This window comes from Balaenoptera ricei, chromosome 1 (genome assembly GCF_028023285.1).
Source record: "Balaenoptera ricei isolate mBalRic1 chromosome 1, mBalRic1.hap2, whole genome shotgun sequence".
Taxonomy (NCBI): domain Eukaryota; kingdom Metazoa; phylum Chordata; class Mammalia; order Artiodactyla; family Balaenopteridae; genus Balaenoptera; species Balaenoptera ricei.
In genome coordinates this window covers 179,180,245-179,195,331 of record NC_082639.1, presented here as the reverse complement: position 1 = coordinate 179,195,331, position 15,087 = coordinate 179,180,245, and the positions used below count along the sequence as shown (strand labels likewise).

The 15,087-nt window shown below is 37.3% G+C and overlaps 1 protein-coding gene across 2 annotated transcripts in view; it reads left to right on the top strand.

The window, feature by feature from the left end:
- The window catches only part of KCTD3 (potassium channel tetramerization domain containing 3), a 63,477-nt gene that overhangs the window by 36,537 nt on the left and 11,853 nt on the right, over positions 1–15,087 (top strand). For both annotated transcript variants that reach the window (XM_059942656.1, XM_059942664.1), the window contains exons 11-14: positions 8,040–8,127; positions 8,261–8,377; positions 10,278–10,448; positions 14,703–14,858. In XM_059942656.1, coding sequence (XP_059798639.1) covers positions 8,040–8,127; positions 8,261–8,377; positions 10,278–10,448; positions 14,703–14,858 — 532 coding nt within the window. The remainder of the gene's footprint in view (positions 1–8,039; positions 8,128–8,260; positions 8,378–10,277; positions 10,449–14,702; positions 14,859–15,087) is intronic.

Here is a 15,087-nt window from a genome sequence, read left to right as displayed (position 1 = left end):
TTCTGAATGGCTGCTGCAGCTTTGGTGTGCTGTTCTACTTTCGGGTCCTGTGCCTCAGAAACTAACAGTGCCTCCTCAAATAAGATCCCCTTGCCATTTCCTGTGTCGTGAATCTCTTCTTAGCAGTACCAGCTACATCACCGCTGCCTTTACGCTTCCTTCCAGATATCCTGGGCTTGAAATAAAGATACTGTACTACTGTACTCTGTACAGTACTGTACAGTAAAGTACACAAAAGCACAACCACTTGTAGGGGATGCATGCACATGACGGTGCACGCCAGACATGTGAACTAACTTACGTGATTGGACATGCGAACGCACGTTTGCATCTTTGAAAGTTTGCAAGTTGAAGGTTCGTATGTAGGGGACTTACTGTATAGAATATTGAATATATCTACTGGTAAATTTGTTTCTGAATACAAGTTTGACTACATTTTAAAGAATTTTAAGTCACTTTGGAAAATGAGTGGGTTTTTAAACTGGTTTGACATTTCTTTATTTCCTTGAAAGGTTTTAAGTTTCATGCCTTGGGAATAGTAGTCCAGGCAACTTCATCTCCTAAGTGGGAGCACAGTTCTGTGTGAAAATACATAGCCTGTTCAAGGAAAAGATAGCAAGCTAAATGCTTTCAAGTACTTGAGAGGAACAGGAAGGAGATAAGACTAAAAAGGTTATTGCCTGATTCTGAAGGAGAGGGGGAAAATTAAAGGACTTTAAGCAGAGAGTGACTTGACCAAATCCATGTTTTAGAAAGATAACAGTGCTAGCTAACGTGAAAAGTGGACTGGAGATCAGGGAAGTAATCCAGCAAAAGAGGCAGAGATTCACCTAAAATGCGTAGATGGCAAAGATGAGGCTATCTGGAAAACATTTCATAAGCCTTCCTAAAACAATAAGGATTGGTATCTGATTAGATGGAGAAAAATTAAAGGAGAGAGAGATGGGTTTCTAGTTCTGACAGTTGAGTGGCTGGTAGTATTTTACATTGATAGGGGACGGAGGAGGAGAATCATATATGCTGGTAGATAGTGTGAGGAATAATTAGAATGACTAAATATGTTTACTTTCAGATTCCTGTGGGTATCCATATACAGGAGCTCACTATATAGTTGGAAGCACCCCTTGGAATTTAGGGAAGAAGAAAAGGGCTAGAAAAAAGTATTTGGAAATCATAATACTTGGTAATTAAAAATGGAAATTGGTAAGATTTTCCATTGAGGGGATATCTGCAGCGAAAGAAAAGCCAAAGTTAAAGTCCTGAGGAACATTAGCTTTTAAGGCAACAAGATAGGAAACCAAGAGCCAAAGTGACACATATGATGCGATTGACTTATGACATTGGTTCTGTTAGTAGGATATCATTTGCAGATGTATTAATAAGTTAATTAGGTTTTGATTGGGGGGGCAGATTGCAGGAACTAAGGAATTAAAAGATCAGAGATTAGAGTTAGCAAATTCAGAGTGTCTTTCAAGAAGTCTGGTGGTGAAGGACAGCAGAGGAACAAAGTGATAAGGATCAAGGCTAGATGGAGGAAAAGATGTTCAGTGCTTTATTTTACTTCTTCTCTAGGATGGGAGAAGTTTGAGCACGCTTGTCAGTCAGAGAGGGGAGTTGACAGAGAAAGCATTTGAAGGTTGAAAGAACAGAGATGGTTGCTGGTGCCATGGAAGCAAATGGGGTCTAGAACACAGCTGGAGGGGTTGCCCCAGCAGAGTAGAGAGACTTCTTTCTCTGCGATGGAAGAGTGAGGAAGGCGTACTGTGGAGGAGAAGGACATTGGAAGTGTGTTTCAAGGATTGCCGAGATTATAAATCTTTATAATGGACCTGGCTGGTACAGTTATGTGAGTTTCTTCCTTAATACTCAGTACTGGGAACAGAAGCAAGAGAAAAGAAAACAGTGTCGGCCTGATTCAGGCTTGGAGATGTAATAAAATGGGTATGACACACAAAGGGATGAGAAAACATAAAGTGGCAAAGTAATTGAAACTGTAAGATCAAGAAGTGAAGGAGTGCCAGGTAAGCAGAGGAGGATGCAGGGATTCAGGGGCTAGAGGGAAGTGAAAGCAGGTTGATGACTTCTAAGGAGTGGGAATTGTTGTGGTCAAAGACTGGAGTTAAGGTTTTGGAGTTGGAGCAGTTCTCAGTGATGGAGCCATTTAAATCATGTGTTGAACTGACTTAAAGATGAAAGTAGTTGAAACAGTGGTCAGAGAACTGTAAGGGTCATCAGGGTGAACATTTAGGTGCCAGAACAGTAATGGAGAATGGGACAAAGAGCTAACTGATCCAGGCGCCCAGCTCCTCAGCAAAAGTGGTGTGTTGATCTGGAAGCTGCAGTCTGGGCAGAGATAGGGTAATTGAATGTCATGATTGGGCCGAGTTTGTGGAGGGACATTCTTAAGATCTTATGGCCGCGCCTGAGATGCTGGGAAAACGGTGAGAGAATGAATGACTTCCGATGAAAGAGATTCCAATCAGAGAAAGTTAAATTTCATTCTAGATGGAGACATGGAAGTCATGTTTGTAGAAAAAAGATACTAACCAAGAGTGAACCTTCCGTATAGGCACAGAAAAGGCATGATAAAGGTTGTTACCATAAAAGTGATGGGCCAAGGAATGTGGGGAAGGACTGATATAGGTTGATCTAAAGTTGAGGTGGAGGGAAGTCGATCAGAGGGATTCTTCAGCTGGTGATATTTCTGTAAAGAGGAATGTGGATTTTAATGATTTATGGAAGATCTGCTCTCAGGTAAGTTACTTGGCTAATTATGTCAAGTGAGCTTTTAGTGGCTCTGAGAAGCTGTGCTATCTGTGCCATAAAACTCCGAAGGTGCATTTAGGTTTCTAAAGGAACATGTTTCTTTATTACCTTCTTTGTTTTTTTACTAATGTCATAACTGCATATAAAAGTTCTCATATTTTGAGATCCCAAAAACTATACTAGCATCCTCAAAGTGGATACTTCTCCTTAAGCTTTTAGTCCTGTATGTATAACCTGTTGCTTCTTGTTTGGTATATGCATGAGTTGAAAACCATAGCTGACAAAGTAGGTTTGTTATTACATTTCAGGAAGACCTGGGGTAAGTTGAGCATTCATGCAGCAAACAAGCCTTATAACTCTTAGCCCAGATAGATGATTTCTTTTTTTTGGTAGTGCAGTGCAGAGCTAGGATGTAATGAAATCTCAGTGTCTGATCTGCAGACCTCAGCAGACAGTTCTGACCTGGGGCTGGCTGCTGTGGCACTGGATGAGCGGGTTCTCACCTGGCCTTTGGCAACAGTTCTGCCCGTGAGTGACACGGAAGGTACGCAGGACAACTAGGGTAGTTTGTGACAACTCTCGCTGTATAGTCGAGATTGATTTGAGGTATTTGAGTCAGACAAACGAGCCTGAGAGCAAGAGAGCAAGCATTTTTGAGCCTAAAAGCCGTTGTGATATTTTGATGTAGCAGTTTCTTATTAGGACAGGTTCAATAAAATGTTAATGAAAATTTTATAAGAGTATTGTATCTGATTTGGGTAAGAAAAAAGAAAATTATTTCTTAGAAGGAAAGTTTCAGTGTTTTCTTCTTTTTCTTGTTTAATTCCTCTTCATTAGACTTCAGAAGATTAGTAATAAGGAATTAGTGTTTCAAATACATGGCCTAGGCTGAGTTACGTGGCAGAATAGTAACTTTAGGCATTATTTCCCAAGTTGTTCAAGTTTAAATTTAGATGTATATTGGAAACATAGATTATACATGTTTCATTCTCATATCAAAACAGAGAGACAGTGTTGGAAGTTAGTCCTGGAAAGTCATTGTGTATTCTGATTCCTAAAGGATCCGAGAGCTCTGTCTGTGTTCATTCTGAAAGACGAGAGATCTTCAGCCGGGGTCAGCATCTGAGCCACAGCCTGGCCTCTAAATGAACAGTGGAGGACGAGCTTGAGGAGGAAATACTGGCTGTGGGAACAAGGAGTCAAAGTGACTTTCTGTGGTCTTATGGGCTGTGCTGGACAAGAACTAGGGAGGCTTATTTGATGTAGCTTCTCTTCTTTTGTGCTCTGATGCACTTGTAGCACTGATGTCACAAGTAGGGTTTGGTGGGATTTACTTTTTTGTTTTTTGTTTTTGTAATAGGTTTATGAACCCCTGCAAGTTAGGAACAAGAATAAGGTGGGCATTGGAATCTTAGGCCCAGAATTCATTGGAGAGGACTGACATTTGGGTGTCTTATTATGTCCTGAACGCTATCCCAAGTACGTTGTATTTCTTACTTGGGATTTACAGTAACGTAGCTGAATTAGATCAATTATTGGTAAGAAGACTTGACATTTTGGTGTCCATTATGTACTGACCACTACCCTGAGTATGTTATATTTGCTTACTTAGGATTTACAGTAACATAGCTAAATCAGCTGACATATAGAAATATTGGGTAAAAATATTAAAACAGCATATATTGTATCTATATCAAGTATTGAATTACATTTATTTGTTTGTTTGTTTATACATATTTGCATGTCACGTATCAGAGTAAAGGCTCTGGGGTCTGGGGTTCTACCAGGAATAGGAGGCGTGGCTTCATGGGACAGTGTAAACCAGCCTCCTGCAAAAAGCTGAAGCTTTAAAGATCTGCCTCAGTCCCTGAGAAGAAGAATGGGAAAATTTTGCTCAACAATTTTGGAACAAGAAAGCTTGACCTGTGTTTAGTGTCTTGGATTGGGGAGAGGTGGTGCAGGGGAAAACCATCAATGAGAAATTGAGACCAAAATAATCAAATTAGGAGTACAAATGTGTCAATTGAAAACACAAAGGTAAGTATGGGAACTCCAATTTGAGAAATTAATGTAAAAAGCTGGTCTAGGCCATTTGCATTTCCAGATGTGGACATGAAACTGAACTTTCACAAGATATGGCACACAGGACTCTGCAGAAGAAATATTTTCTACTGAAAGTGAGCCCATAACCTCCCCAAATTTGTAAACTACACATAAAACATGAAAGCAAATGAGGGAAAGTCATCAAATGTTAGCAGAGTCATCAAATGTTAGTAGTCAGAGTACAAATGTGCCCCAAAGCTGAAAATAATTGAACAATTAGACAACTAATGTAGAATAAATTTCTGAAGTTATTTAATGAGATAGAAGAAGGACTAGACTATAATGAAGAAATAGGACCAGTCAGAAAAGAAGCAAAATGAAAGATTAGAAATTTAAAGGTCATTGAAAATTAAAAACAAAACAAAACTCTTACTTAATGTGTTAAATAGAAGGACAGCTAAACAGACAATGAATTGACAGACACATTTGAAAAAAATCATTCACACTGAAGCAGAAAGAGTGAGAGAAAATATGAAAAGAAATGAGAAAATCACTTTCAGAAAGGAACAGTGGAGATGGGGCAATTTAGAAAAGATAATTGCTAACAATTTTGGAGAACTGAAGAAAGACGTGACTCTACTGATTAAAGAAATACATCAAGGCTAAATGAAATCAGATTCACACTTACACACATGGTGATGTGTTGGGTTGGCAAAAAAGTTCGTTAGGGTTTTTCCGTAGGCTCTTACGGAAAAACCTGAACGAACCTTTTGGCCAACCAATAATAGAAGATAAAAGTATCATAAAGGTGTCCGCAGAGTAATGACAGGTACACTGTAGTTAGACTTAAAACAGAGTCTTCATCACCAGCAGTAGAATCCAGAAGACAATAGGCTCTTCTCAAGTTAGTTGGGGAAATAACTTTCAACTTAGGATTTAACATCCAGCAAAACTATCATTCAAACATGAATGAGAGATGTTTTCAGATAATACAAAGTTTGTCACTTACAACCTTCAGTGGAAGGACCTCTATAGAAATGCCCTTTGATAAGGTTATTTATACTTAGAAGAGGAAGTAGTGGAATACAATAAACATGAGTAGCCAACGAATTTGTAGATGTGTTGGTGAATCTAAATAAGTCTTTAAAAAGTAATGGGTGAGGGTTAAAACATACTGATGTTAAAAAAAAATCATCATCATCCAGGTAGAGATTGTGGTTAAAGGATTCTAGGGACCTTGTATTGCTTGGGAAGATAGAGTGATTTTCAAAATGTAAAGCATTTAAATTTTTACATAGGAGTTAATGATGATCACTGCATGCAACATTAGGAGAGAAAACCCACTTCCACCGTAGGTTTGTGACCACCATGACTGAACCAAATATACTAATCAGTATAGTGTCTCAGGTTCCTGACATGAAGCTGTTGGGGTAAAGAAGAGGAGGCCTTGAAATGGCTGGCTCCTTGCTTATGCTGGGAGAGAAGAACTTAGTACCAACTCCTCTGTAACCTAACTTTACTTATCCTCTGCTTTCCCTGTTCTCCTTGTACTGAGGGGTAGACATGAGAAAAGCAGGACATGCTCAGGGGTTGCAGGAAAAGAGGTAGGAAGGCTCTAATCCTGGAGCCCCTCCTCCCAGAGAACCGAAGGTCAGATATCTGTCTTGGACGTGCCTGGGAAAGCTCCAGGCTGCTGCTGCTCTTTCATTGAAAAATGGGTCCAGAGGGAGAGGAATCTCATGGCCTTACCTATCCCCGGCCTCTAACTGTGAAGATTCTGGGTAGAACTGAAGCTCTTCCTGGAGTGCTGGAGCTAAAACGATGCACTTGGTTTAAGAAAATTGGTCAGTGAAGCAGCCTTCCCTCCATTTTTCAGACATCTTTACTCATATCACTGAGAAGTTGTCGGTGTTTACCTGCTACAAAACTTGTTGGCTCTGTTGAGACAGAAACCTGACCTGGGGTTGGGGGTGGTCATTGAGTCTTTGCAGATATATTTCTAGTGTAACTTATAACCATGCATGACACCAGAAGGTACACACAGAAATTAGGGTCATGGACATGAACAGCTTCTGGAATCATTATTTCCAAGTTTTAGCTGTTTTTAAATTTGTGTTTTTAGTTAGACTCTATTGCTATATTTGCTGTTCTGTCAGAAGTGTGCTTTTCCCTTTCTCTACCTAACTCCTAGTTAGTTTTTTAGTTTTCAAGCTTTACTTTCTTTTTGAACTTTTCCTTGATCTTTGTGCTTCTCCCTGGACTGGGGTTGAGGTGGGAATCCTTTCTCCCTCTTCTATGATTGTATCGCACACCCTATTTTAGTGCCTATCACCTTGTAATTGTCTTTATTTGTCTTTCTTGCCCACAAGTTTCTAAGCTTCTACAGAGCAAAAGTGATATTTCACATCCCTTATCCATTCCAGTACTTGTTCACCTGGGTAATATCTGGTACATAAAAAGTGTTTCATTTAAATGTTGTGTGTAAACTTTCACATGCATGTCTGGCCCGGCTGTACATAGGGATGATTCAGTTTGATCTCATCGCCAGTACAATAACACTTTTTGTTTGTTTTTCGTTTTGTTTTATAGTAAAAATCATGCCCTTTGCTTTTCTCTTAGCACACACATAGGCATTCATTAATTTGTAACTAGACTGATTTGCTTGGAAAACTGATTTTTTTTATTCTAGTACTTGAAAAAATAAAAGCATTTGAGAACTTGTTTGTCTGGCCATTTCCTAGGAAATAGAGGTGAAGTATTTAGTGGGGAATATGAAAGTAGAGAAGACTACCTTTTCAAAGAAATGGTAATGAATTACCAAGGGAGCGAGTGCTATCTGGAAGTCGGTTGATCTGTTTTCTAGTTCTGATTCTGGGCAGGTCATTTCATCTCTTCTATGAGAGAGAGAAGGGAGAAAGGGGCTTGGTCAGACTTGGTTTTCCAGTCCTAAAGTGTGCTGTGACCTCACAGTCATGTGCAGAAAAAGGAGATGAGTAAATTCTGAAAGGAAAGTGCTGCTGTTGGAAATAAAAATTTTTTAAAAAAGCTTTAAAAGGTCAGAGTTCCCCTTGGAGGGGTGTGTGTGTGTGTAAAGAAAGTATTTTCTAAGCCCTACTTAAATCGGATATTAGTATCCTTTTTATTAAAAGACTCAAAAATTTGAGGAAATTGAGCAGAAAATATAGATTATAATGAATAACTGACATCTAACAATATTCTCACTACATCAGGTTCAAGACGTTGTTCCTATAACTAGTTATGACACTGCTGGGTCGTTCCTTCTCCTGGGATGTAATAATGGATCAATATATTATATAGGTAAGTGTTCAGACACTTAGTATGGTCCTATTTAGTATGATTTTTAAAATGAGAACAAGAAAATACTACCTTTCTTAGTTTTAAATAGATTCACTATTTATTTTAATGCTATTTAATTTTTTTTATTTTTTAGATATGCAGAAGTTCCCTTTGCGAATGAAGGATAACGATCTTCTTGTAACTGAACTTTATCATGATCCTTCAAATGATGCTATTACTGCTCTGAGTGTTTACCTCACACCCAAAACAAGTTAGTGCCTAGCAAAATTATTATAAATGGTTGCAGTTCTTTTGAGAATGTATGTTTATTCGTTGGTTTATTCTAACACTAATCTGGCCCTTTGTTTTGGTGAACCGCAGTGCTGAGGATTTCATCTCTTTTAGTCTAAAGTTTATGTTTGGTTTTATACTGAAGTCAGACGTGACCAATAAACATAATCTGAGGTGGGGAGTTAGAACTTTTCCTCTTCTGAATTGTATTGTTAAGCCCTACTATAATAATAATAACTAAAATTATTTTTAACACTTACCTGCACATTTACCTTCCTATGACAGCTGATTTCATTTTGAAATTAAGAGCTTTATTATTTTTTTTCACAACAGTAACAACAACAGAAGCTTTTAGACTTTTAATCTCTATTGGAAAATGAGCTTATTTCTCTGGGAAATTTTAAATTTAAGTTTTGGAAAACCTCAGTATCCATAACTTACTGCTTTTTCAAAGGCCATTGCAATGAAATTAACAAACTAGCTCTGTAAATTATTAAGAATTTTTATATTCTAGAGTGAAAGATAAACATAAATTGGAAATTCAAAATTTATCTGTAATGAAAGGAATTCTAGGAAATATTTACATGTGGCTAGTAATATTAATAGTTTGAATATGTTACTTGTATAATCATTTCATTGAATGCATTGTAATAAATCATTATCTTGGGTATGAAAGAAAGAAAGATTCTGGTGTGCACAGATGATTTTGATTGAAATTGTAGGATTTAAACTATGTTGCTCCAGAACAGAGGTCAGTAAACCATGCTCTTTTTATTAATAGTTTTATGTATTGTCTTTGGCTGTGACAGAGTTGAGTGGTTGTCACAGAGACAGTGTGGCATGCAAAGTTTAAACTGTTTGCTTTTTATAGAAAGTTTGCTGACCCCTGCTCTAGAATGAGATATGCTCCCCTCCTCCCCACCCCCCCCCCAAGTCTAATTAAAAAGGGAGAATAAAACTAAATCTTTTGTGGTGGCAGTGTCTTCTTTTAAGACACAAGAATGGAGTTGCCTTTTAAGTTTTGAGAAGTGTTTTCCATAGCATGCCCTTTCTCCTTCGATTCCAGTATTTTCAGGTGAATCAGAAAGAACAGCTATCAAAGCTAAGAGGTTCTCTGTGAAGCTTTTAAGGAATGTAGGTCACTGAACTCCATTCTGTCTTAAATATATGATGGAATCTGGGCACTTGTTTGAAAAAAAAGCCACAGATGAACATGACATCATGAGCTAGTTTTATATAATTAGAAGAGAACAACATAGGTAAGTGTGATGTAAGCAATATAATGGGTATATTTTTCCATAGTTAACAGTCTTGAAACTGTTGAATAATAGATGGATTACTTGATTATTCAAAGAGAAGATTCAATATTGTGGCAGAAGTAAAACAGATGGTCATTCGAGGCTAGAAGTAATATGGAGTATTGCTTTAGGAATACTGTGTTGTGTCAGTGGTGTTCTTAGCATGTCAGATTTATTCTTTAAACATTTAATGAGTACCTGCTATGTCTCAGGCACTCTGTAAGGTGATATAGATTTAAAAATGATTATGATTCAGTCTCTTACCAATAAAGAGTAGAGGTAGATAGACATGGAAATAGAGAATTGGGGTGTTACAGTTCCTCTGATAGAACCTAATACATAGTACAAGGGAGAGAGCGAACAATTCTATATTGGAGTGAGTGTTAGGAAAAGATTTGTAAAGGAAATAATGAATTTAAGATGGTCAGAGAAGTCTTAAGATTTCTTTGCTGAGCTGGATTTGGGGCTGATACAAGTGCTGAATCCAGCTCTGCCTCTTCTATCACAGGGAACACTTCACAAGGGCAGCTTTCTTTTTATTGTCTTCTATTATATCACCTTTCAATTTTTGATTTTGGTTAGGTGTCAGTGGTAACTGGATTGAGATTGCCTATGGTACGAGCTCTGGAGCAGTACGAGTAATTGTGCAGCACCCAGAGACGGTTGGGTCAGGCCCTCAGCTTTTTCAGACCTTCACAGTTCACCGAAGTCCCGTCACAAAAATCATGCTATCAGAGAAGCATCTTGTATCAGGTAAAGTGATTTTATTAGTACTGGTAAGGAGGTCTACCTCATGTAATGTAAAACCTTGCCTTGGGTGTTATTTTTTAGACTCCTACAAATTAAAAGACTATAAAATTAGTGTTTTATGTAAGAAAAACATACCAGAAAAAGTGGTAGAAAAGTTTAATAACTGAAGAAATACTATGATTGTCTTCTAAGGTTTCTTTGATATTGTCTGGTTGTAGTATAAATAAATTTAGAAGGCATCATATCTTTTATTTACTCTCTATTTTAATATTTTGTTCTTATGGCATATTTTACTTCAGAATATTTATCATAATCCTGTTGAAGAATTTTTTATTAGAGAAATTTTTCAAGTATGAATTTAATATAAATTTGGTTGTATTGTCTTAAGGTTTAATGCTAAAGTTAGTAGAATGTTAGTAGTCTAACTAACATCAACTACTAATGTTAAAAATTAGTAAAATGTGTAAAGAGATGTGAAGAAAATAACATTTGTGGGTTTGTTGTTCTTCATAGTCATAGATTTTTCTAACATTTAGATACTAATTCGATACTTAAAAAATTAGTTACAGATTTTCAAGCAAAATTAGCCTGACACAAAATAAAATGATCACAAAGTAAAATCCCATCATGAGATTCATTGTCTATGATAGATGATTTCTGAAAGAGTTTATGAAAAAGAATTGTCAGGTGTATCAGTAGTTTGCTTTTTTTTTTTTTTTTTTTTTTAAATTAAACCTTTCTTACAACACTTCTTAATTTTATTTATTTATTTATTTTTGCTGTGTGGGGTCTTCGTTTCTGTGCGAGGGCTTTCTCCAGTTGCGGCAAGCGGGGGCCACTCTTCATCGCAGTGCGCAGGCCTCTCACTATTACGGCCTCTCTTGCTGTGGAGCACAGGCTCCAGACGCGCAGGCTCAGTAATTGTGGCTCATGGGCCCAGTTGCTCCGTGGCATGTGGGATCTTCCCAGACCAGGGCTCGAACCCATGTCCCCTGCATCGGCAGGCAGATTCTCAACCGCTGCGCCACCAGGGAAGCCAGTAGTTTGCTTTTTTAAAACAATCTTGCATTAAATCTTTTGTAGATCAGTTCCTGCCTAACTTAAATTTTTATAAACATCATTTTCATATATCAACTTTGTTTATATGAAGACTACCTAATATAAAAAGGTGATACATCTTTCACTAATTAAACACCAAATGGAGCTGAAATACCTTGTCCATATATGAATGGATGGATGGATGGATGAATATGCTTTTATTGAATGTCTCATTGTTTTGGATGTAATTATGCCTTTCTGAAACAGTCTCTTTTTTAATCTTTCATAGAGCAGTACTCATCTAATATCTGCCTCACTGAGGAGTCTTTCTCACTCTGTATGGCTGGTTCCTCCTCTTTTGCCCAGTTACTAAGTATTTTGATTGCCTCGGATCTCTTTCTAGATTTTCCATTCTTTGTCTGTACTTTCCCTGGTGATTTGAATATTATTATCTACATGCCAGTGACTCCCAGACTTTCCCTTCACCTGTGACCATCCACAGAGTTCCAAACTTGTATATCCAGTGCTTCTCCTTAGTATTTGGTTGTATGTTTAATAGGCATCTCTAAATTAACCTAGATAAAATAGTACTTTTGATTTCTGTCTCAAAAGCCATCTTAGTACACAATATCACTACTCATTTACCCAAGCTGAAAATCTAGGAATCACACTTGATTCTTCCCTTTTTCTCACTGCACCCGCCCACCCCACCCCCCGCCCTCCGCATATGTGTAATACATCAGTAAGTCCTGTTTCTTTGCTTCAACATACATCACAAGTCTGATTACTTCACTTTGTGTCCATTGCTGCCAGCCCCTTAGCTCAAATCAGCATTTCTCCCCTAGGTTACTCCATTCTTTCCCTGTTTCTGTCTTGGCTCTCTATGGTACATGTTCCACACAGCAGCCAGAAATACCTTTAGAAATGCAAACCAGGACTTCCCTGGTGGTGCAGTGGTTAAGAATCCGCCTGCCAATGCAGGGGGACACGGGTTCGAGCCCTGGTCCAGAAAAATCCCACATGCTGGGGAGCAACTAAGCCCGTGTGTGCCACAGCTACTGAGCCTGCGCTCTAGAGCCCGCGAGCCACAACTACTGAAGCCCGCGTGCCTAGAGCCCATGCTCTGCAACAAGAGAAGCCACCACAATGAGAAGCCCGCGCACCACAACAAAGAGTAGCCCCTGCTCACCACAGCTAGAGAAAGCCTGCGTGCAGCGAGCAAGACCCAACACAGCCAAAAATAAATAAATAAAATAAATAAATTTATTAAAAAAAAGAAAAAGAAAGAAATGCAAAGCAGATCTGATTTCCGATGGCTTCTTACTGTAGGCTCTTCCTGTTCTGGGTCCTGCTCACCTTTCAAATCACTTCTCCATGCCTCCCATGTCACTTTTCTTATTGCTCATGATACCCTAGCTCATTGGCTTTTCTGTTTCTTAAAATTGCCTTAGAACCTTTGCACTTGTTCTCTTCATTTGAGATGCTCTTTCTTAGATGTTTGTTTCGCTGTCTCTCCTTGACATTCAGGTCCCATTTCAAATACCTCCTCAGTGAGGCCTCCTTGGCCACCCTCCTTAGCCAGCCCTCTCTCTAACAGACACTTTCTGCTATCAGTATCTTGATTTGTTTTCTTCACAGACGTATCACTTTGTTTCTTATTTATCATCTCTTTCCCTCTTCTAGAATAAGTTTCTACAGCAGCAGAAACTTTTGTTCTCCACTCTTTTCTCAGCACTTAGCATAGTCCTTATGAACTAATGTTGTATAAAGTGAGGTAATTTGGTCCTGTGAGAAAATAGACTATTTCTTTGCAAGATTGTTTTGATGTTTAAATGGCAATGCCATACTCAGTAGCAGTTGATATTATTTTGATGGTAATGATGTTATTGTTGGATGTGATGTCAAAGAACTACATAGTTAAATTTGCATTTTAACACAAGTATTTCATGTAGGTTTGAAATGTTAGATAATGATTAATACTAACAAAATTGCATAATTGCATTTTTTTTTGAATTTTAATTTTTATACAGCAGGTTCTTATTATCTACTTTATACATATTAGTGTATATATGTCAATCCCAATCCATAATTGCATTTTTGAGTCAGCTAGAAGTATTTGTTATTTTTCTGAATCCTAGTAAGCTTAATAATGAAATTAGGAAATTATTTCCCATGAAGCTGATTCAGTAGCCTAGAAGTAAATGTCTTCTTTTTCACCAGAAAACTGGCATCCTGAGAATTGAAAATTTTGTTGTATAAGTAACATATGTACACTTTTTATTCTTATTGCTGTTTGCCAAAATTAAATTTCTAAAGTTTTGTTTAAAATATGCAACTGTGACATTTTATCCAGTAGGAAATGTTGTGTGCATATAATAAATTTTGGATACTTTCCTAGTAGATACTGATGAGTTCATAATAAATGGCAAATTAATATGTTTTTTATTAAGGCATGCCACAAACGTACAGTTCTTGCATTAATGATATCATTTTTTTGGTTTATATTTTTTAGCAGAGTATCTATTCAGACAGAAAAAACAACAGAAATAGATTACTTGTTAGGAGATATCTCAGTATATACCCACTTAATATTACTGTGAAAAAATAAAGCTAATTGGAATATGTTTCTTAAATGCAGACTCTCATATAAAAATAATTCTCAGCTTTAGTATTGAAATCTTAATTTTTCTTGATGTAACTGTGAATGAGCAATAAATAACTGGTTCCTATAAGCTTTTTGACAAATGTTATTTGTGCCAATAAATTCTCAGTAGCTCCTGATCTTGGTTGTTTAATATTGGAGTAACATAAGCAGAAACAATTTATATGGTTGGAAAAAATAAACTAGGCAACTTGTTTACAATGGAGTTTAGCCACAGAACAGAAAAATATTCAGCATCTTCTCTCTTATACACTTTCTTTTTTTAGCCTTCTCTAAATTCATACCCTACAGGCTACTTTTATAAGGATCCATAGATTTTACTTATATACCTTATATTTGCAGCAAGGTAAACCATATTCAATTATCTCATTTTTGTTGGCTAGGTACAAATTAAGTGTAATTTTAAGATAAGTAATCTGTTTGCCACTCAAAATGTGCTACGATCTGTTTACTGTAAATTATAGTGAAAAAAGTTAAAATATGTTTATAAAAGTGATTTTATTGGTGCTCTCATAATCTATATTTAACAACTGTTGTACGCTCTCTTTCTCTCCTAGTCTGTGCAGATAATAATCATGTCCGGACATGGACGGTAACACGATTCAGAGGAATGATCTCTACTCAGCCGGGTTCTACTCCTCTAGCATCGTTCAAGATACTGTCCCTGGAGGAGACAGAAAGCCATGGAAGCTATTCCTCTGGAAATGACATAGGTGGGCTAGATCTTTCGGGGGGACATTTTCAAGTACTATGTAGGCAATGCCGAAGAAGTATATTATCTGTAGTAGAAACCTAAAAAGGAGTTTTAAATATAAATTTTTCATTTTCACTTTGAAACTCATTTAAAACAGAAGTTTAGTGTTTTTCTGATTAAGTTCTATAAAGTCACAAAATATACAATTTTTTTGACTTTATGAAGGTGCAAAAGTGATACACATTTAA